The 24957-nt window shown below is 32.7% G+C and overlaps 2 protein-coding genes across 2 annotated transcripts; both read right to left on the bottom strand.

Annotated features, from left to right (window-relative positions):
* Positions 1–660: 660 nt before the first annotated feature.
* On the bottom strand, positions 661–3018 carry LOC127733518 (uncharacterized). Its single transcript, XM_052242871.1, has 3 exons — positions 2733–3018; positions 1071–1124; positions 661–674 (listed from the first exon to the last, which is right to left on the bottom strand). The coding sequence occupies exons 1-3, from the start codon at positions 3016–3018 to the stop codon at positions 661–663; spliced, it is 354 nt and encodes a 117-aa protein (XP_052098831.1).
* A 9713-nt stretch (positions 3019–12731) lies between these two features.
* LOC127733517 (thrombospondin-1-like) lies at positions 12732–23421 on the bottom strand. Its single transcript, XM_052242870.1, has 8 exons — positions 23379–23421; positions 18913–18972; positions 17044–17151; positions 15880–15930; positions 15368–15547; positions 14367–14563; positions 13559–13706; positions 12732–13000 (listed from the first exon to the last, which is right to left on the bottom strand). The coding sequence occupies exons 1-8, from the start codon at positions 23419–23421 to the stop codon at positions 12921–12923; spliced, it is 867 nt and encodes a 288-aa protein (XP_052098830.1). The 3' UTR covers positions 12732–12920.
* Between the last annotated feature and the right edge of the window lie 1536 nt (positions 23422–24957).

Below are 24957 nucleotides of genomic sequence, written 5' to 3'. Positions count from 1 at the left end.
CTTTAAGACAAAATATTCATTCTGTCCTGAATCCAATAAATTCAATACCGTCGACCGACATTATTTTCGGTCTCGCGTATTAGGCTATATAACATTTACCATATTTTAGTTCATTTTGGTCATATACATTTTGTACCTCTTCAATAGTTTCGGTACTTACTAAAAACCTGGCTTTCAATTTTATGGCTTTGTGCGTTCCTGGTGAATTAATATAAAGAAAGGCCCGTCGGATATAAATATTTATAAAGAGTTATTTTCGTTTACCACTGTGTTAGACTTTTCGATAGCATGAATGGCAGTTGAAACACCAAGGAATTTCACTCATTTTTACTTAATGTTAATCCGACTGAAATAGTCACACCTCTTTATCTTTGTACATGGATGTTTAATTTGAGTTCACACGAAACCCTCAAATTTGATAAAAGATCTTACAACTGAAATTGATTGCAAGTTACTTGCAATAATTTTTCATAGAGTGTGTGCATGTGTAATCCAGTATTTTTTAACAAACGTTCAATAGTATACTGAACGCAAAAAAGGGACTTCAAAGAAAAATATTTTGTGTATTGTATTTTATGAGATACAGATGTATAACCATCACCTCTAAGATAAACATGTGAGGGTACAATGTACAGCTTTAGGCGTCTAGTGAATATGTATTCAATAAACAGCACCTGCAAAAAGAAATGATTAGTCTTAAGCAGAAAAAACAACACATATATAAAGATATAAAGTAAATACCAAGTTACGATCCAATTTGAGTTACATGTTATTCAAAATTACAATGTCGCCAAAAATATTCGAAATGATTTAATATAGTATGATAAGTTCATATTCAACTTAATCATTTTAAATCTTTGTACAATGGACTAAATGATCAATACCTTATCTAAGTGAAGAGTTGACCGTTATAGCAGCTTTCTAATAGAAAATTCCCATCTGATCTATTTTCTTTATCACTTAATGTGTTTATATTGCAGCCGTTCAATAAAACTGATGCCAAAAGTAATTTTTCTACAACTTAAAAGTTAAGTTTAAATATTTGATGATCACTTGTAACATATTCTTACCTTTTCCCATTGTACTACCAACTAATCCAGCACTTAAACCTCCTTGAAGGGAACCTGTAAAAGGCACACTCGTTTAGTCGTAATTATATTAAGGTTAAACATGTACCATAATGCTAGTATTACATTTTGTTTAACAGAGATGCGTTTTGTAATGTTGAAAAGGAGAGTTTGGCATACGTTTATAAGACACCGACTCGTCAAAGCACAATAAAGGCAAGAAGAAGAAGGACAGAACCACACAAAACACGTTAAACAACAATCAGATATGAAGAGAAAAACCATATCATAGATGTCATCATACTGTGGATTCATTTATTTTCGTGGGTACAAATTTGCGTTGAATGCGAAAAACTTGCCCTTTCGTGGATATGTGATTTCGTTGTTTTGCCAAAGTCTGCATACAACCTGATAGAAAATTTGTAATTCGTTGAACATTTAAATTCGTGGTTCACCAGTACCCTTGAAAACCACGAAAATCGGTATCCAACGAATAATAATGAATCCACAGTAGTTACAATCTTTAAAATGGATACATTTATTTCTCTAATTCTTCGTCAATTTATCCCTTTCTGCACCCATTGTATAAAAAAAATTTAATCAACGTGTGGTTCGTTTGATCTCAGTTCTTCATTGGTTAAAATCCGATTATGACGTCGAATTTTCTTGCTTTCCTCTGAATTTCCTATTGTGACGGCATGAAAAAAGGCGACCATGCCTGATGACGTCACATAGAAAGAACACATCTTTTTGCAGATCATTCAAAAAGAAGGAATAAGTTTGCCTGCATATTGTTTGAAAATCATTAGAGAAACAGATTCCACCACCAAATCTCGTGTAATACGACATTTATCCACTCTCGACAGTTAAATTTTAAATATTTAAAACGCTCGGCGAGCCTCGCGTTTTAAATTTGAAAATTTAACTGTCGAGAGTGGATAAATATCGTATCACACTCGATGCTGTGGTAGAATCTATATATATCAGAACAGAAAGACGATTTTTATCCTTGTACTTTATGTTTTTTTCCATCGTATCGTAAAAGATATATTAATATCAACCAAAATGTCAAATGATAAATATCTTTTGCAGGGAAGATCAGGTAAATCTTAATAAAAGTATTTAGATGTCACAATATGATAAGAAAAGTTTTGTTTCGGAGGAGTGAAATATGTACTTATTTATTTATTTATTTATTTATCTATTTACAGTTTTTATCCTGCCATTGTAATTCTTTCCTGTTAATCGCCATGAAATATAGCGGATATTTCAAAGGAAACGCACCGTAAAGAATTTCAAAGGCAGGATAACACAAACGTTTCGTGAAAACTAATATGTCATAGACATATTTTTTGTTATATTTGGTGGGACATCCATGGTTGCTTTCACAACCAATTCATGTGCGCTATAATTCGGGGAACATAAAACATTATTCGTCGATATACTTCGCTTCATTGTATTATTATTCATCGTAGAAGAGCAAATCCTGACATTTTACAACAAATTTTATTTATGACCTGTTTTTAATTTTTTTGATTTCTTATCAGTATATCCTTGCAATACATGTACGCATACTTTCTTAATTAGAGTTTAACTTCTAGATGCGTAAATCATAGATATGTTAATAACATATTTTGACTATCCACAATTATTTTCTATATTTACCTGAGAGACTAGAACTACCAAATCCACCAGCTCTTCCAGCAAATGCACTGCCGAACCCACCAGCAATTCCTCCACCCAAACTTCCTGCAAATCCCCCAGTACTACCTAACATACCAAGGCCTCCAAACCTTCCAAACTGTCCGCCAAATCCACCACCAAATCCACCACCAAATCCACCACCAAATCCAGAACCAAGACCACCGATTAATCCACCATTCAACCAACCTCCTGTTACTGGTATACCATAATTGTAACAAACTTTTTCAAGAGCGGATACATAATACATCAATCTGATGTATGCACTGATAGTGATGCTGATTGATCGACTGGCACCATTTCCAATCACAGATATTCCACTACCAGCGATAAGATCAAGACCTAAGTTAGCACTTGCAGATGCGCCTAGACTAGCGACTGCAATATAAATTATTGAGTATACTAGTATAAGATTTCAGTCTGTAAAATACTTTGAAAATATTTAAAAATCGACTAAATGTTTTATACTAAATAATTATAAATGTATATAAGGTGCAGTTGTAGATATAGTTCCTAGAAATTATATAAAATATAAGTACAGTGTAGGGAAATATAAAATTTATTTCACGAGCTTTAGAAACAGAGAGAAAAGCGAGGCTCGAAAAGCTTTTCTCCTGTTTCGTAACGAGTACAAATACATTTTATATTTTCCTACGCTGTATGAATATTGTTTTTATCCTGCAATTAAAAATTGAGCTTAAACGTAGTTTTTTTTAGTCCCAATCGTTGAATTTGTGTTTGAATGAAATCGACATGACTTAAACGCGGACCGCAATGAGGACCCCAAATTAAACTGTGATGTAAACAGTAATTTGAACATAACAGTAAACTCGCAACAGAACCAGGATATCAGGAAACTTCAAACGTCTAGTATACGTTGATGGCTTCGTGTTATCTGTACACTTGTATTTATATAGTAGAAAGGTCGATTGCAGGATAAAAAGAGTCATTTTCCTTTTTTTATAGAACTGGGTCGATATTGCTCGCGATGGACTATTTTATTTAACGCCATTTTGTCCAAGGTTATAGTTGTCTTTTTGACATTATTTTAATTTTACATCCCCCCTGTTTTATTCAATATTGTATTTACATTATGTCATAGATCAAATTTATTCGTTCAGAGTATGTTTACTTGCTTTTGTTAATATGTCTTTTTGATTGAGTTAAGCCATTTCAATTGATATTTTATAGTTTGTCTTTCTATGTTGTAATGTTACACTACTATTTCAGGTTTGGGTGAAAGTTGGCGCCTGTTAAAACGTTTAAACCCGCTGCATTTGTTTGCACCTGTCCTAAGTCAGGAACCTGTTTCAGTGGTTGTCGTTTGTTGGTGTGGTTCTTAAGTGTTTCTCGTTTTTTATGTAGATTAGACCGTTGGTTTTCCTGTTTGAATTGTTTTACAATAGTCATTTTGGGGCCCTTTATAGCTTGCTGTTCGGTGTGAGCCAAGGCTCCGTACTAAAGGCCGTACTTTGACCTATAATTGTTTACTTTTTATGACTTGGATGGAGAGTTGTCTCATTGGCACTCATACCACATCTTCTTATATCTATGTATTAGTTAAGGAATGACTGTAATATTTTTTCTGTCTATGAAATAATAACATCAAAAATGTGGTGCACACTGAATAACCCGCGTAGCGGGCTATTTTAAAGTGTGCACCACATTTTTTATGTTATTTCGAATAGACAGAAAAAATATTACAGTCATTTCTTATAATTTAATTCTAAATTTCATTTTAAACCGGAGTAAAACAAGAAAAAACGTTGATGACGTCACGGTCACATGACAAAATTATGTCTATGAGCTGATAAACAAAACAACGTCAGCCAATCAGAAGACGCGTTACATCCAAAATTAAATTATTCTTCTATATAATATCATCAGCTGAACAGTCAGTGTTTCGGTCCATTACATGATTTATAATATACCTTTCTTAAATTGTACGTTGTAATATTTATAGATTATTAATGTAAAGCCCCAAATCCCTCGGGCAAAGTTGACCTATGATGAACTTGATTTTTAATTGTAGGTCATTTACTTATTCACGTGGCTTTCAAATATTTCGCCTTGAACGTTCATGATGAAGATTTATTCAGAAAAGCGTTTCGGACACATACAATTTATGGTGTTTTTTTTAAAGAATAGAACTGAAATTATTGTGTGCATTTATTATTGCGATTTTTAAAGAATGGACAAAAATGCAAGATAAATTATTGCGATTTCCGAAAAAGTTGCATATAGTTATATGTATCAGATATTCGAATGCGATTTCTTATTGTTGTGGTACTCACCAAGACGCATTATTTGTTTCAATAAAAACCTCGCAATAAATTTTGAATTTACAGATTTTTCTATATGAAGTGCAATAATATATGTGAACACTATTTTAACAACAGTGTTTTAGTGCTTGACATATATGTATGGTACAGACTCCTGTATATTAATAATGATCAAACATGTAGCTTTGTGTTGTTGAGTTAATGTCACTCATATCTCTTTTTACTAATACTTCAGAAAAAGAAATGAGCGGTTTAATTTCTAACGTAATATCTCGGACTTCTAATTTAAGATTAGTGATTGATTGATTGTTGGTTGCTTAAATTCCAGTGGCAAATATTTCATGCATGTTAGGGACGAGAACAAATTTACAATAAATACAATCGGTAGGTTATGTAATAGAGTCTGTCAGGGACGTACAGTCGAGAGATTTAGACTGCCACTGGAAAATGAGGGTAAATAGGATAGGGACAGACATTTTGCCTTGCAACAGGCCACCTACGGACCCTTCAAAGAGTTGTTACAAGGGTTCATTATCTAAGAGAATCATTGTGGTGTATCAAGTTATGAAATAAGTGTCACAAACCTCCTCCACCGCCTCCCAGTATACCACTGGCATGAGTAAGAGAAATTGTAAACAATAGAGCAAAACATATTATGCAGCTATTCATCATCATGTCTAAAATAAAGAAAGATATATTGCAGTGTTTTATCTAGATTGCAGAGTTTCAACACTTCGAAATTTCTTGGAATGTCGAAATTTTACCGTAAATGCCATTCTTTTTGGGATCATTGTAGTATGTAGTATCTGGGAACAGTATATCTAACGGTCAATATATATGTTCCTGGTAGTATTAGGTATCTTGGTGTAATCAGGGGTGTACTGAATTTTACATATCTGTTGAAAATTCCGTAAAATGCTGATTACGGCAAGATAACGAATTTATTTCTTATAAAGCGTTCATTTACTTATCTTTATACCGGGGTGTAAAATTGAAAAATTCTTAATATGGAGAACTTCCGCTACACTTGTACTTGGAAATATTACCTTTTTTTATTTCGGAAATTTTTTTTTGTTCTGTTTATTTTTGATTTTTACTTTATTGTAATTTTTGGATTTTTAAAAAAAAATTGACAAAAGTTGGGTTTTTTTGGAAAATTTTTCATAATTTTATTCCCTGGTGAAATTAGATTGGGTGTTATTTACACTAGGGAAAATAACCAATCATATTTCAATATTCTTTTTCCGTAAGAAATAATGCACCTGTACACTGTTTTCCACATATGCATACACGACAGTCTTCATAGAGGTTCAGATACACTTTATACCTCAATAGCGATTGGCGTATAAAAAGTAATCCAATTTAAAATCTCAACTCATTTCGCATTAAGGTGTTTCAAATTATATGACAATTGAAAGCACTCTTCTACAGTCGATTTGATGCAGAACTATATGAGAAATAAAGAAGATCTGATTCAAGACGTATGTGAGCATTTCCCTGTCTCTGGTCGAAAATGACCGCAAACGATCGGCTCAAATATTTACTAGAATTAGCAAATTGGAAGAAGAAATGAAATAAACTTGTGAGACTTTTCATATAAATGAAGAATTTTATTTTAATGTCATAGTAATTTGGTAAAACTTTTTTATTTTACAAAATATTATTTTTTTCATTAAAAAGTCAAAACTTTGCCTTTCTTATATAACCACGAAGATTTATTATAAAGTCGTTCATTCACAAATATAAATTAGAAAAATTAGTACTTAGAAAATCAGATACGAAATACCAAAAAAAAAACCAACACTTAGTTGTAGCATTATGTACATTTCTTTATTTAAAGATTTAATACTGAAAATATGTTTTTCACTAAATTTCTATTAACATAATTGAAATAGATGCAATATTCAGGTCGGATTTAAGTTAAAATTTACTAAATATTTTGACAATAAAACATCATACCTGTATTTCCTTCGATGTCTGGGGAACTGCTAGAAGAATGTGACCAGAAACTTTGTTCAGCATTTTTATATCATTGCGCGTGCGTGTTTTCTATTATCATTTCTCGGCACTAACTGCCACCTAAACAATTAGTAATACTCGGAATTGTTAATGTCGTGTTTTACATGCATTTGCACCACATTACAAATATTTATTTCTGCTTGAGAGGTTATTTAATTGACAAATATTAAACTTTCTGATTTATTTATCATTTTTTTTTGCATGTTTTCAGAAATTTTAACATTACATTTCCTATATCATGATAATATAAACATATAATTCATGTTTTTTGGAAGGACATGTGCTTCTGGAATAGGTTACACAATCAAAGGTCAGACCAAAGCAAAAGGGTGTAAACCACTATAGGGCAATGACCGACGGTTTATTCCTCCTATTCCTACAATTTAAAATCTGGTAAGTCATTTGTAAGAAATCCATGTAGGAATAGGAGGAATAGTTAAATAAACAAGGGAATAAATCAGATTAGGTTGTTTTAAAAAACATAAAGCTAATTAACTTCAGGTAAATATCCATAAAACCTCTTGAGTTTTCATCAATGTCCAACTGAAAAATATTAATAGTAGAAATTGTTAAAAAAAGTTCTGACAAATGCATGTTCTTGTCTCATTGAAATTTTCTTATTCTGTCTTATTTTATTTTTCTCTCTTTTAAGCTCACCTGGCCCCTTCGGGCCAGGTGAGCTTTTCTCATCATTTGGCGTCTGTCGTCCATCGTCCGTCATCGTCGTTTTCGTCGTCGTCCGTTTTCGTTAACTCTTACAAAAATCTTCTCCTCTCAAACTGCTTGGACAAATTTAACCAAACTTGGCCGTAATTATCATTAGGGTATCTAGTTTAAAATAATTGTCCGATGACCCCGCCAGCCAACCAAGATTAGCCGACATGGTTAAAAATAGAACATAAAATGCAAGTTTTGTCTATCATTTTGAAAACCGTTATAAATAGAGAAAATCTGACAGGGGCAAAAATGTTCAGAATAATGAGCTCTACCCATTGTTTATATACGTCAAAACTGTCAAACGACTTCTTATAGGAGTTATTGCCTTTAAATGACAAATTTTACCATTTTTTGCCTATCATCTTGAAAACTATAATAGATAGAGAGAAACTTCAAATTGCAAAAATGATCAGTAAGACAAGTTCTACAAACAAGTTTAACATGGTCGAATTCGTCAGGCGACTTCTTATTAGAGTTATTGCCCTTTGATGACGATTTTTACCAATTTTTTGCGTTTTTGAATTATATTTCAAAAGTTATAATAGATAGATACAAACTTAAATAAGCCAAAATGATCAGCAAGACAAGATCTACAATTAAGACAATAGAGAGGAAATCGTCTAACGACTCCTTATTGGAGTTATTGCCCATTAATGACGATTTTTACTATTTTTTTGCGTTTATCCTTATATGATGAAAATTATAATAGATAAATAGTCACTTTAAATCACAAAAATGATCAGCAAGGCAAGATCTACTAACAAGATAAATTTTGCCGATATAGTTAGTAGACTGTCACTCTGTATAGGAGTGATTGCCCTTAAATGAGGATTTTTTTTACCCTCTTTTGTGTTTTGAGCAAAAACTAAAGAAGATAGAGAAAAACTAAACAGACTAAATGATCAGCAATACAAGATCAATAAAACAGAGATTTTTGTCATGATTTCTATTCTCGTTTACAAAGTTGGAAAGTGTACTTTGTTGAATATGCACATAGACCAAGGTGAGCGACACAGGCTCTTTAGAGCTTCTAGTTTTTCAGAACTGTTGTGTTTTTTTCCTCGTGTTATGTAAAGTCTTTGTCATCGAGTGAACCCATAAAAAATAAACAGAAATAAATTGGTAACCTCCCCACCCCCCACCCCCCAAAAAAAAATATAGTTAACTAATACATTGATGTACACAGTCAATTCAATCACCACATTATACTTTTAGTAATTCTGTGAAACAATAAAAAAATATTATCCTATACGAGACAGAAAACAAAGTTACTTGGCAATATAATATGTTAAGATATGAGAATTTATCATAAATCAGTCCATATAAAGCAAGAATTTTAAAAGTTCTACACGAGTTACATGAACCATTAGAAAATTAACAAAATGCTGGACATTTTTTTCAAAATATATCACAAAATCAGTCTATCTAAAGACATTGGACCTAGGACTAATACGTGAATTGGTCCTATCTATGGTCCTAGGTGCGATGCATGCAGCATTTGGGTACTGTGGACTATCTTGATTAGAGTATTATGAAGTGTAGTTTAAAAATTTGGCTTTGCATATTCAACCTTATACTTTTGTCGCATTTATATCAGCATCAAAGCTTTCTATCAAGATAACGACTCAATTTTTAAACTATATTTGTAATATGTACTGTAACAATTCAATTTGATGAATTTTTCATTTCTGTATTAAGCCTTTTCTTCCTCATTACTTTTCATATTTAAAATATTTAAAATATTCGGAATTTCCTTTTGTATAAATTGAAAGTACATTTCTATAATTGATTTTCTATTCTATTCTCTACAATGCATCCACTTTTTTTATCTGTATAAGCTTAAGTCTTCATAGATGAGTAAAAAGGGTGTACTTTTAGCACTTATTTAACTGTACATCAATTGCTATTGTACTTTGTTTGTAGGAATAGAAGGAGTATGTACTTTTGAAATGTAGGAATAGAAGGAATATGTATATTTGAAATGTAGGAATAGCAGGAAGATACCTGACCGACATTCAACAATGAGCAATACCCACACCGTATAGAAAGCTACAGTTATTCTTGAATATTGTTAACATATAGCATGAAGGCAGATTGATGTGTCTGTATCAGTATAAGTGCAATACAATTTATGAACTGGACATCATTTGACAAAATGTATATCTATAATAGCACTGGCTATTGACAGAACCATTAAAAGGAGGTATACTCATGCATGTTCAAATAACATCATACTCACATTACAGAGGCGGATTTAGAGGGTTTTTCAGGGGGGCCGGCCCCCCCCCCCCCCTTTTGTGGCAAAAATTTGGTTGATTATATAGGGAATCACTGAAGCATGACTGGAGCGGGCCCCCTCTTAGGCAGTCAGTGGGCCCCCACTTATGAAAATTTCTGGATCCGCCACTGCATTATAGGTATAGTGTATGACTGGGAACATGTGTTTTCGAATGATTTTATCGGGTTTTTTTTAGTGTGACCACGTTTTTTTTAGTGAATATGATAAACAAATGTAAACGAACACACATCTATTCTGGTAAGACGTAAAAAGTGTGCTTGAACCTAATATACAAGATCCCATACAAGGTTAATAAGTATTTGTGATGAAAAGACATTATCAATCCTACTTTATTTGGTTTTTAAAACGTTTTAATTTAGCCTAACAATGCTTTATTCCAAAATATAGATTAAGACCATTTTTATACACATACCAATGCAAATGTCAAAGGATATGCATTCATGGAATCTATATAATTATACTTAGATATACAGGCACTTTACAAAAATTCTTGTTATTTCATTGAAAATGACATTATTTTGTAGAGTTGTCCGTGTTTTTTCGAGAGCAGTCCCTGTTTTATCGATTGCGTCCGTGTTGTATCGAGTGAAAAAAAAACTGATTCCTAAAAAAAAAAGTAATATGTTTGTGCATTTACGTGTAAAAAATAACGTAGAGGTTCAAATAAAGTACTGTTCAAAGCACAAAACCAATATTTATACATTAAACCAATTTGACAATGCTGTTTTAACACGTATATTTCATAAATTGCATCGTGCATTTCATACGTAAACATGTCTGCGCCCAAGTACAGTCTGTTCACTAATGCACGTCCACTGTATTTAACCCACACAGGTTTACGTATTTTTGAATCGATCCAAATTGTTCACACCCATGTAAACATGTGAATATGTTTTTTTGTATGACCACGGTATGACCACGGTAATGTTTGTCCCTTATCAACTCTTCAACTTATGATTTTCGTGTTAGTATTTAACTTTTTCACAAATGTCACATCATTTAGACAAGATCGACACAGACGACTGAAAACAAGTCATCAGAATGCTGAATCAATGAAAAGTATTTTAGAAGTAAGGATTCGAACTCCCAACCTAAAAAAATCAGGATCTAGATGTAATTGGCTCTCGATTTTATTTTACTTATTTTCTACTAGCTTGTTTTTAACAACCGTCTGATAAATGTTTATTTCAGCATAGTAATATTTTTTTCAATATCTAGCATTTTCACCCCTTAAAGCTCTCATTTATCTATGACATGACATTCTCCTATTTAACAACAAAAAAAGCACAGATTATTGGCGTAGCACCAGTGTAGCATCGTAAGCACATGTCCTCACAAATAATTTAATAAAACATGTTTTTTTCAATGAGAATTTTATTATAATCGTTCAGCTTCTGGAGGGCGGTACTGCGAGCAAAGCTTACAAAATAATACCCATGCCTATTGCAACGGTAATGCTTTGGTAAGGGGTAAAAAAAAAATAAAGAGAGGCACAATGGTATTGCAAATCGCGAAAAATGTTTCAAATAAAAATACAATAGCATTAGTTAGATAAGGGTATCACTAGCCAAGTAGCTAATACTTCGGCACATGCATAATAATACTAATATTGTTTTTTGAAATTTGCAGTTGTAGATTTTGGAAATAGTTTAAAATCAAGGAATATATCACCCCAAGTACAGCTCTGCTTCCTTAACCAAGTTTTGCTTTACTTTTGGTGTTATCAGCTCTCCATCTTTGTACAACGTGTAAGTCTTGGTAGTTTGGCCTCCAGTATCACTGAAGAGACATTAATTGTCGAAATGGTGCAGTAAAATTGGTACAGTTGATGTCATTACGATTGTGAGAAAGTTTTGATTTATTGTAGTAACGGGTTTCGTAGGAGTTGCCGATACAAAATAGATACCACCAAATAAAGCGATGGCAAAGTCCTTTGTTAAGGGAAGCACCATGCAAAAATGAATCTAAAAATAGGAGGTGCACAATGACGTCATATGGTAAAGATTCTGAGAAAGTTTAATTTGATTATTTTTTTTTAGAAGCAGATACAATGTGTACTTCGATGTACAGATATGACGAAGTTATGTCATCCAAAAGTTTTGATTGGTTGATGTTTGCTTAACTTCTAGTGGCAGAACGAGAACAAGTTAATAATAAATACAATAGGTACGTCCTGTAACAGATGGCTTCCGGGGTGAAGGTAGGGGAAATTTGGACTGCCACTGGAAACAAGCTACCCATGGACCCCCCAATGAGGTGTTGCATGGGTTCTTTTCGTGCAGAGAGCGTGGCACTATTTCTACACGAGGCATCCGATTTTTAGTTATATAGGCTGCAAAACGGACGCACTTTAGCAAGGGTTTTACTGACGGTCGAAAGGAGACCAATGTGACCATATTTCTATTAACCAGTCATCCTCATCCGAAAGTCAAAGTAATAAGATTCTATAAAAGTTTTAGAAAATTATGTCCGGCGATTCAAGAGCAGTTTCTGATACGAGTGCGAGACAGAAGGACGAACGAACGGACGAACAATGACTAAATAAATGTAAGACGGACTCTCCCATCACTATATACCACCCGCTTTAGGAAGCGGAAGGTGGTATGATTGCCAATGAGCCAACTATTCACCAGACTGACTAAATAAAAGTATAAACTAAGTTTTATTGGATGAACTTAATTTCATTTGAAACTGACAATAAATTAAAATAAAATCCAAAATCATTTTAGTATACATAACAATATATTAAAAATGAAATAATTTCTGCTGAAACTCATCTTCATCCTCAAATCATTCATCTTCGGCTGTCGTGTGTAGCCGTCGTCGGATGCGTTTTTACATTTTGCTGTTGAGACAAAGCGTTACCAGAAACATTAACGCTGTACCTATTAACACACTTGACAGCTTCAAGGAGCCTGGAAAACAAATAACAGTAATTGTTATAGGTCATATCTTTATGTTTATTCGTTTTGGGGGATTTTGTGTTGATGGCAAATGGTGGGAATAGCATATGTTTGGTTGTTGGTTTGCTGGTTTGCTGTCTCATGGAAGTATAACATCACATCTACTTTTATTTATCTATTTAGATATATTCATATCATGAATTTTAACCAAGACTATCTTGCATGAGAATTGAAACCGGTTGATATAGTGTAAACTATCTTTAATACAGCGAAATATTTGTATGGACTCCCTTTTCATTTTCTTTGTATATATATATGTATTTATAAATATATATCACTAGTTAGAAATAGTTAAACTTCAATGATGTGAAGTTAAAATTTAACATTTTTTAAATCAAAGATTTTTAATTTTATATATAGAAACAAAAGTTGCCTATATTACATAAAAAAAAAACATTTGAAAATGCTCCTTTTTATCTTCATCGACAGACTGATCCTTCATTGCAAAACACGACGGACTTCGAGAAAGCATACCCTCTTTTCGTCATACTCTCTTTTATATTCACGTACCTGCTCCGTTGCACCCTGTTGGACATCCAGCAATTTCCGCTGACTCATCGCTGCCATCATCGCAGTCCTCAGTACCATCACATCGGAAGGAGAAATCTATACATGTAATGGAACCATCTTTACATCCAAACCATGTCCAAGAACAATTCTGAAATAGAATATATTTCAAGTTTAATTAACACAGTTTTAATTGATTCTAGTAATTTTTTTTTTAGGTTTCTATCGTTACAAATATATATTTCAACGAAAACTGTAGCTGCTCTCCTCTCTCACAGCGAGTATAAATTAAGTGTCCATATTTCGTCAATATCAACATATTGTTTTTATCTTGCAACTTAATTTTATAGCTGAATTTTTTTGGGGTAAAAAAATCCTTCTTTTATTCAAATAAATAAATTTTCCTTGGAAACGGACTGCCAAGAAAACATCAAATGTACATTGTCACAAGTGTACCAATTTTACAGTATTATTTTCATCGGTTTTCATATAACAATATAAAATATAAGCTCATGGGAGCTTTTTACCGAATACAGATAACATATACATAATATGAAAACAAAAAGCTTGCAGATTAAGGATTTAGGCAGCGCATTTATCAAAATTAAACTGAAGCACAACTAAAAACTCAGAAAAACGGACATTTAAAGCACAAATAAAGCTTTTTCTATATTTTTTTATTATTTGTTGCAGTCTCAAATTTTATTTCATAAACTAGAGTCACTTACAAGAAAATACAACATCTACCCTCTTTTGATAAAATTATCCTATATTGGTTATTTTGTCATGATTATAACTTATAATAACATACTCTATCAATATTTCCAATAACAGACGGATAACAAGTTCCATTCCAGCAGCTGTCAGTTTCTACAGCAGTACCTGTACAGTTTTCTCCACCATATTGAGCAGCTGGATTGTCACAGTCACGTGTTCTGTTGATTTCACCAGTCCCACAGGACACCATACAGTCAGTCCAAACGTTCCATGATCCCCAGTTTCCATCAACTGTAATGATAATAATTGGAATATACTATCTAAAAAAATCAAAGTGTGTTATTCGTAGAAAGTGTCATGATCAAATACAAATGTATGTTAGATTCAGGAACCGATTATTTATGTTACCGAGTATATGTTTAGATATGATTGTATTTAGACTTTATTAAGCACAATTCTGACTATCCGTCCAACAAATGCATTACATTTAAGCATTTGGAAAAGATTTTTCTGGTACATTTTTCTTTTCAATTCAACCTTCAGTCCCCTCGTCGTTAGGTCTAGCGCTACGTTTTATTCTTTGTTCTTGGCATGGTGTTTGTGTATTATATATTCCATGAAAATTTGGTATGAAGTTGAAGAGTCTGTTAATAAGTGTAATGGAAGTAGAATTTATTGACTAATGTGCTGGTGTTACATCTTACAAAGTCTATCCAAATTTATTTTTGCAAAAAAAATCCGCTAAAGCCGGTGCTAGGGGCCGTCTTAAACTTGCAGTGAGGTGAGAGTTTTTGTTGCTCCGTGTTGAAGGTCTCACTGTGACTTTGAGATGAAGAACAGCAATAAAAGCGCTTTTCCTTTGCTTACTGTGTGGTTTGTTTTGCTGTGCATGTACTGATTTTGTGTCATGGATGGATATCCCATATCCTTTGTTTTTCTATTAAAAATGTTTGTTGTCATAGACTGCTATCTTTGGAAAGTCTGCTTACGAAAAAGCAAATAAGTGAACGAGCTAGTTTCTCTGGTTGATTTTCCGTTTTTTTATTCATTATTCAATGTCGACATAATTCCTTTTCACACAAATTGAATACCTACTTGGACATGGTACTGTTGAAGAACAAGACTGAGTCTCTGTTGAGTCACCGGAACAATCTAACCCATTATTAGCTGGTGCGGGATTTGTACAATTTCTTGATCGAGATTGGCTTCCGGAACCAGAATCACATGTCAATGAGCATGCGCCCCAAGTAGCCCAATCTGTCCAGTCGCCATTAACTTAAATAAAATATAATGATCTATTGAATTGTATAACATGTTTTATTAAAAAAATGTATATTAAATCATCTTATAAAAGTCTACGACAACTGTAGCGTGACACAACCAGAATACATATGTATTTCGAAAAAGAATAGATACAGAAGTGTATAAAATCTGGACACAGTATGTACTACAGGTAATAGTTCCCTAAAAATAAACAACAACAAAAAACAACAAAAACAACAACACATTAAGCAACAAGAACCCAGCCAAAACCCATGAACTAATTAAAAGACAGCCATTGAATTTTATTATTATTACACGGCTCTGAAATCAAATTAAGTCTTTACCTCGTGGAGGATTTGCTAAATCTTCATCTATTAATCCATCACCATCATCATCTGCAATTAAAATGATACAATGTTAATGTAGATATTTTAACCATGAACCAATATTAGATTGTATTTGATTAATTCTATGTTACGCTTACGTTAATGCAAATGTATCATTAATGTCTACTGTTCCTTCATTAAGTGTTATTTCAGCAACAACAAAAGATAAAAAATTATTAAAAAAAAAATTGAAAATAGGACATTTGAAAACCACAAGTAAACATACGCGATTTTAAAAAGGGAAACCGAAACGTCAAAAGGATACTCATGTTTGCAGCAAATACATATCCCTTCGTTTCCTACTTTTCAAGACATAATAATAATCTCAAAAATTGTTTCATCTCAATACAATAAGAATAAGTAAATTGCCAGCAAAAGAAAACCCAAAATATTTATCAAATACAATAAAAATGTTATTCATTACAAAACAATAATTTGAAAATACGAGTATAGAAAATATTACACATTTTTTGCTATCATACTGCATTCTTATATTTTTTTACAAATTTTATGATGTTGAGAACAAATAGATCTTTTGGGTCACTCATTGAGTTAAGATTTGCAGTCAAATTTTTACTTAATCCACACTTTTTTCGTAAACTCTTGACAATGTTCTTTTTTATGCTAGCTTCTTTGTAGATTTATGACTTATCTATACCGTTAGTTTCCTCGTCAATCATTACTTATGTAGATGTATGATTTGTTTAGTATGACGTGTGATGTATGTATAGCAATCGACGTTTACCCTGCCGACGCACCTGATGTCGGTTCAGTACAAAGCAGGGTCCATATAATTCATCAATCGGCAATCTTCGGGTGAATCCGCTACTCTCATTCTATCCGTTAGATAGAGGAACGAAATTGGCCGAGTTTAGACGAATCACGTTCTGAATATGCATATAATTGGCACTGGACGTAACAGCCATCTAGCATACTTATCTGTGTAGATGTATGACCTTCTTATGCAGCGGTCAGTTTCCTCGCCAATCATCTGTTTAAATTCATGTCTAACCTATGCCGTAATTAGTTTCCTCGACCATAATTATCTGAATAGATATATGACTTACCTATGCCGTTATTAGTTTCCTCGACCCTAATTATCTGAATAGATATATGACTTACCTATGCCGTTGTCAGTTTCCTCGTCAAGCCATCCATCACAATCGTTATCAACTATATCACCGGCCACTGTTGATGTGGTGCTACATGGCTTAATTATAAAATAAACTACTTTTTAATAAATGTAAACTGGAAGAGACAAACAAAACTCAAGAACATATATCATATCAGGTAAGCAGTACACAAAAGAAAAGTAACGCATATGTAAGACATACAACTTGATCACTATTACAAATGAGTATGACCTTCATTGTAGCTAGTTCTTGTTAAGGTTATAAAGAGCTATTTAATAGTATACAAACCGAATTGCTCTAAAATGCAAAATGATATGAGGAATTAATAAAAATGAAAAACAAACAATAATTTAACTAGTCATTTAAACAACGTCACAAAGTTGATTTTATAGATAAATCTCACCCCATTAATAGTTGCAAGTCTGAATCCACATGCGTAAGCATATGAGTTAGTCTGAGCATTGCCAAATGCTATGGACATGAATGTTGCAGTTGGATCGTTGTTGAAGATTGAATGAGAACCGGGTGTGATATCGAACGTTGCAGCTACCAAATTTGCTGATCCGGAAATAGAAGTCCAACTCGTACTAGCCGCAACATTATCTACCATCAAATCTGAAGTTTTTGACGTATCTATGACAACCAGGGCGTAATTTGTAAAATCGCCAGTAGGAGTTTCTACCGTGCTAAATGTATAGTCTGACGGAAATTGAGGAAGAGGTGGTATTACCGTCATCTGTGGATCACCGCCATTTGGTGCATCTCCATTCTGGGAACTAACGGTTTTTCCGAACATAACAATCATCACTGCTTTATCAGATGTGATGGTTTTATAATCCCCTGTGTCGACATTCAGTTCAATGTATTCATATGCATTTATGGTTCCATGTGTTGAACCGGCCAATGAAACAGTAGTGGAATCTTCACTTGCCACTATTCTGAAGTAATCACCTACAGTTCTATCTGGTGTACTTATGGTGACGAAGTCTTTGCCCCAAGTATCCACTGGCATCATCTGTTCCACAAGATGGTCAGAACTCGCACCTGTCATGGTATCAGTGACTCCTACTTTTTTTGCACCACTAAAAACTGTTACAGGATTCGAAGATTCGATCCTTGTTCCTGTGAAGTCACCATCGTTTTGGTAGCAGTGAAATGTCTGGTAGCGATCAAGGGTAACTGTGAACGATTCGCCGTTGGAGTATGTGTTCCCATTGTAAGTGACCGATAAGGTAGAAGAAATAAATGTCGGAAGTGTAATAGTTACAGTGGTGCCATCTGTTACACCAGTGATCATAAACTGTCCATCAGAGGACCATGTGATCAGTATGTATTCTGTTCCTAGTGTATCCGTGGGAAAAGCAACGAAACCATCGGTAGAGTATGTTTCTTTGTTAACTCCAAAAACTGTTATTTCTTCTGTAGCCTCAATTAAAATCCCTTTGTTGCTTAGTTCTACACCAGATCCTCTCAGATTGTAAGATAGACTTATTTTTTGTATATTTCCTCTGCTGACAGAAGTTGATCCAAGAGTTGTTCCGGGTGAGTAAAGAGGTGCGGTAACAGTTACATCTACAGGTGTGTTTGACGATGTTGTTACAAACAACTCGAGGTCATTTCCGTTTGTCCCTTTCAAAATATAAAAATACTTGATGCATTTGAATTAAAATGTCATTTTGTAAAAAGTGAAAAAGTGACGAATATTATTTAGCAACAATATTTATTTTTATTCTTTCTGATTTTTTTTACAAGAATATACATACGTATCATAATTGTCCTTTCTTATTTTTCTAAACTATATTCACTATATCATATAATTTTACAGTGTTATATTTTGTAAGAAGTGCAATTTACTTACCACTAAATATTAAATTATCCATAAAACCAAACAAGAATTCTGTGCCTTGATTATCCCGACCTACGAAAAGAGTTATGATAGTTTAACATGTTAATGTCTTATTTTTTGTTTAGCATATTAAGCATGACACATCGCTATAAGTAATGTCAAAAACAATGCATTTGACATAATTCTTTTACAAAAGCTTGATACATGTAGAGCAGGATTTGCTTACCCTTCCGTAGCACCTTAGATCACCCCGGTTTTCGATGGGGTTGGTGTTGCTCAGTCTTTAGTTTTCTATCTTGTATTTTGTATACTGTTGTTTGTCTTTGTGATCTTTTTATTTTTTTGTGCCATGGCGTTGTTTATTTTCGACTTGTGAGTTTGAATGTCTCTTATGTATCTTTTGCCTCTCTTTCAATATATTTTTCCTTAAATCGTCGTTAATTCGTTAATTAGCTAACCTTGTCCAAGACAAACGCCAAGGAAGGCCACCAAAACCACAGCTGTCCTCATGCTCTCCTTTTAAATCTATAATAAGCAAGTATATAACCCACTTAAGTCAAAAGAAATAAATATAATTAAATGCATAAACTATAATTATCAACAAATGCAAAAGCTATTATCAACAAATACAAAAGCTTCTATCAACAAAAGAGATAAAATTATACATCGAGTCCTCTTCATGGTCTATGTATATGCAATATCGCCTTCTGTTTCCAAATAAAGCAGTTGAAGAGGAGAAACCTTATAATATATTAAAAGTTTTTTTTTTAAATTGCAAGATGAAAATAAAAATTGTATTTCATCGGCTTATATTTGATTTATTGGTACAGCATGTAACTATACGAGACTCGTGTTTAGTCCTTTTTCTGAAGCTTGTGACAAAGTATAAATAATACACTGGAAGAATAATGAATAGATCTGGATGTCACATTGGCCAATGTTTGGACTTTGTATAAGAAAATTTGTTAAAAGGTAGTGAAATGTTGTTAGCTGATGTTGACGTTGAAAAACTGTTTCTTCTGATGTTAGTCTTTAGTGATATACAATTATAGCAGTAGGTGAAAACGAAACATAGAAGCGCAATTTAAATAAAACATTAAAGTTAAAGTAAATATCAATGCAAATAAGAAAAGTTAAGTGTAAACCTGTACTCACTGTTCAATTCCTTGGGTTTGAACTTTAGAAAAACCACTGACCAGTACATGTACCTCGTTTTAATGTGTAAAATTAATGACATTAATGTATACCAACCGTTCTGTTCCTTTGGACCAATGGTCCTTTTGTATCAACTGTTTGCCTCAATATGTTTGAAATAAAAAGACAAATAAGCTTTATAATACATACCTCTTGTGTTCTTGGACTGGAAGACGGAGAGTTTTAGTTAGTTCATAAGTTGTAATCTTCTTTATTAGTTAACATACTTCGGACGTTTAATCGTATTTTAATGAAATAATTACATTATTCGAAACCAAAATATTTTTTTACGCAACTTTAATATTCTAATCGAAAAATGATATTTGAATATTTAATAAATAATCAAAATACCGCAGATCATTATGAATTTTATTTAATTTAAAAGTAATAATTTAATAACGGAATTATAATATCCAATAACCGAAGAATTTGTATTTACAGTAAATATGCATTTGTGTGTCAATATCATTTGAAAAAACAGTTATATCTATAAATAATTACATTACATGTACGTTTCATTAGAATCCGTAATTTTGATAGGCTGACAACAATCGCTATCTACTAGAGTAACAGTATCCTGGTCTTTTAAATTATTTTTTCGGTATTCTTTTATAGTTTATTCCTCATTTACTGGAGTATGGTGAGTATTTCTATGGAGAGTGCATTTATTTCACGTGCTTACATTCATGTTATAAAAGTCTGCAATGACCATGGCCAATGTTCAGCATGGTAATACTCAAACCTTTTCTGTGAACGTCAACATGAAAGTAAACAAAAAGGAAATATGGGACACCAGAGGGATTCCAGCAATGCACAATTTTGATTCATTCCTTTATTACAAATAATGTTTCCTCACATGCATTCGATAAATCTCTTGTTTAAAATAAGAGAAACATATGGCAAGCCGTTCTCGTCAAAACTATGTGTAAACCATTTTTCGAAAAATTTACACACTGAGAATTAAAAAAAAAAACAACAAAAAACACACGTAGATAAAATAACCTAAAAACACACACTGAGAATTAAAAATTACACACTAAGATTTCATAAAGACCAACTGAGATTACATAAAATGAAAAATACACACTGAGAATTGAAAATCACACACGGAGATTTCAAAAAGACACACTGAGATGAAATAAACTGAAAAACACACACTGAAAATTTGAAATTACACACTGAGATTTTAAAATTACACACTGAGATTTGTGCGCACTTTTTATGCGCACATATCTAATGAGCATACTTCTTAATCTGAATCAAGCTTAAAACAATTAGGGGACAGAACTCGTGAGTCCTTCAATTTGGCGTCAAATATTTTATAAAAAACATTAGAAATACAACGTTTCGAAAAACTACGTTATTAAAGACCAACAGAACAAGAAAAATACCCACTTACTCTCATTACAAAATATAACCAAATGGTGAAAAACTTTATTAAAATTATAAGAAAACATTGGAACAATCTGCAAAAAGACAAACAATGCAGTGAAATTTTACCCAAGTGCCTGTTATAGCAAATAAACGTAACAAAAATATAAGAGATTACCTTGCGAAATCACAGTAGCAGTTGTAAGATTTTTGAAAAGGGACCCATGCTTAAACAGGTTTAAGCAAAAAATCCCGATACACTGTTAGTAATAATCTGAATTATAGGCAACAAACTTATGAATATGAGTTAGCAAAAAACAATGTTAAGTCTTGAAATTTATTACGAATGTTGGTTGAAGGAACCACATTTCATAATAATGACGAGAGTTCGGGAGACCAAGATATTAATCTGTTGAATTATTCATCTCTTGAATATTCATTAGTAACGTGCATATTAATCTCAGTGTGTTTTTTTTGAAATCTCAGTGTGTAATTAACAATTCTCAGTGTGTGTTTTTCAACTTATTTCATCTCAGTGTGTCTTTTTAAAATCTCAGTGTGTAAGTTTAAATTCTCAGTGTGTCTTTTTCTTTTTTTTAAATCTCAGTGTGTAATTTCGATTTCTCAATGTGTTAATTTAGGGTTTTAAATCTCAGTGTGGCTTTTTTAATTCTCAGTGTGTATTTTTTTTCTCGAAAAAAGGGTTTAAACATAGTTTTGACGAGAACGGCTTGCCATAGAAACCCCCTGCTTTTACAATTGTTTGCTGTGCCAGACTCGTAATGTCACTCTCTTTTTTTTAACATAACTAGTCAGGCTTGCGCATACCCTGGACAGATTTAAATTAATGATCGGCCTGGTCAAACGATGAAGAGAAGGGTGATTTCTAGTAAAGTGTTTTCTTGTCATCTAAGTTAACACGTTAAAATAACGGTCGGTATGATGCAAAAAAAGATACCTATTGATACCAAATTAATCTTTTCTCGCATTGAATATGAACAAAGAGCCGCTCGTCCTGTATTGTTATAAAATACGAGCAACACGACGGAAGCCACATGCGGAGCTGCGTCTACCTTTCCGGAGCACCTGAGATCACGTTTTTATCTATTTCATTGATCATAAATAATAAAGTCCGCTATTTCGTTAACATTTATTATTTAAAACCTTATCTAAATTCTTTCACAGATACACAGATTTATTATGGAATTTAGTCTGTATTTGCATTTTTTTTTTTTTTATTAAAATCAAGATATCATATCCTTATTTTTACGGTGATGATGTGTACTGTGGACTCATTATTAATAGGAAAATACCAATTTTTGTAGATTTCGTGGGTAAAAGTGATCCCTGAATTTAAATGTTCAACGAAGTACAAATTTTCTATAGGCTTGTAGGTAAACTTTGGCAAAACAATGTGAAATCAAATATCCACTAAAATAAAACTTTTCCTCAATCCACGAAAATTAGTACACACGAAAATAAATAAATCCACAGTATATAGCCCGTACAATTTGAATACTTATTGATCCTTTGGATAAACTTATTATGAAAGGTTATTAATTTGGTGTTTACAATAATGTTTTTTAGAAATACTTGTTTATGTGAAAAAAATACAATTCACTCAAGGGATTGGAAAACAAATGGATAACCACTTATAGAAGTTCCTTTCGCATTACAAATTAATTTTACAATAATAATCAACAAACGATTGATATTTGAAAAGTAAATGAAAAAAAAACAAAAAAAATTTAAAGAGCTTATATTTTCATCGGTAACTTTTTTGTTATAAATTAGGCCGTTAATTTTTCACATTTTTTTTTCATATCTGGGCCTTTTATGGCCGCTGTACGGTTTGGGTTTTCTCATTGTTGAAGGCCGCACGGTGACCTATAGTATTGTTTATATCCACTTACTTGTATTTAAACTCTGATGGATAGTTGTCTCATTGGCAATCATACCGCGTCAACTTGTTTTTACATTATAGGGCTTGGTGGGAATCTGACATAACGAATGAGATGACCTAGAAATACACTGTTTATTAAAAATTACAAAGAAAGCACAATACTATGCATAACACACGAGCAAATTGGTTTCTTTAAATTAAGTTTACAAATCTTTTCGACTTGACAATAAAGTCTTGTACAATCAAAAAGTTGTTACAATTTTCATTATGAGGTATATAAGGATTACCAAATAGCAAGCTATTTATATGTTAGTTCAGAACAAGGTTGTCAAATAATTGATTTCGCAGCCTTGGGTACAATGGACATATAAACAAGAAGATATTTGTTTCGACGATTCCACTTTTGTACAATGACAATATAAGGATATCTTTCGGGTTCTTTTTAAATAAATAATCTTTCAGAAAACTACTTTCAGTGCAAAGTTTCGTATGTAAAATCTGACCAATCCTACTACCAATATAATTATATGATGGAACAATAGATTTGTTTTTCGTTAATGTTTTTATAAGACTGAAATAAATATTGTATTTGGTATTGTCCGAGAGATTATACTCCAGTTTTATGGTAGATGAGATAAAGCTATTCAAGTGAAAAGTCGTTTGTGCCATCTTATTCGCATTTCGAGAACTATGTATTTTTATCGGTGAACAGATCTAAAAAATAGGCTGGATAAACGACAATGATAAACAACAATAAACCGTTTTGTGAATGTTTTTTGCCGACGTGTCTTTAATGTCTCCCGCCCACATTCCGTTCAAGTAAAATCATACTAGTTAGCTTCGTGGCAACTGTAACTATATGCGTTGCCTCCCACTTTATTTGTTTATCTAGTCTATCTTTCAAATAATCTGAATAGTTATCCCATATTTTATCTACATATTCGAATACAGTTGCAACAATTAGACCAAAATGCTTTGGGTATAATTGGATTTAATCTGGACGGAATTAAGTTTTAAAGAAGGCAAAAGAAACTAAAGAAATACTAGTAATTAAAGTCATAAATCGAAAACGAACTGACAATCCCTTTGAAAAAAAGTAAAACTGACCAAAAAAAAAAAAGAACAACAGTCTATAAAACACAACATAGAAAACTAAAGAATGAGCAACGCGAACCCCATAAAAAAACCGGGGGTGATCTCATGTGCACCGGAAGGCTAAGCAGATCCTGCTCCACTTGTGGCACCAGTCGTGTTTCTTGTGTAAGTACAAACCGGGTGACAAGTCTAATTGGGTATGTCACATGAGGAAAAGATTACGACAACCAGATCATATTCGTCGACACCTGTGAAACAGATATTTCCTAACGGTCAACCAACTTGTGTTGGCGTCCGTTAAATTTTCAAAAGGATGATTTCAACTTCACCACTTGGAACTCTTGGTTTAAAAGAAAAAAAGATAAATAATAAAAACTTGCTTAAACCTGTCTAAATAGCTGTTTTGGGCTATCTTCCGGGACTTACAATTTAGCAATTTGTTAAGAAATAAGCCATTGTGTTTTTACAACACACATAAAGCTGTTTTACTATGA

This window comes from Mytilus californianus, unplaced genomic scaffold (assembly GCF_021869535.1).
Source record: "Mytilus californianus isolate M0D057914Y unplaced genomic scaffold, xbMytCali1.0.p SCAF_3, whole genome shotgun sequence".
Taxonomy (NCBI): Eukaryota; Metazoa; Mollusca; class Bivalvia; order Mytilida; family Mytilidae; genus Mytilus; species Mytilus californianus.
Note: the sequence above shows the minus strand (reverse complement) of the source record. Positions and strands in the feature narration are given on the sequence as shown.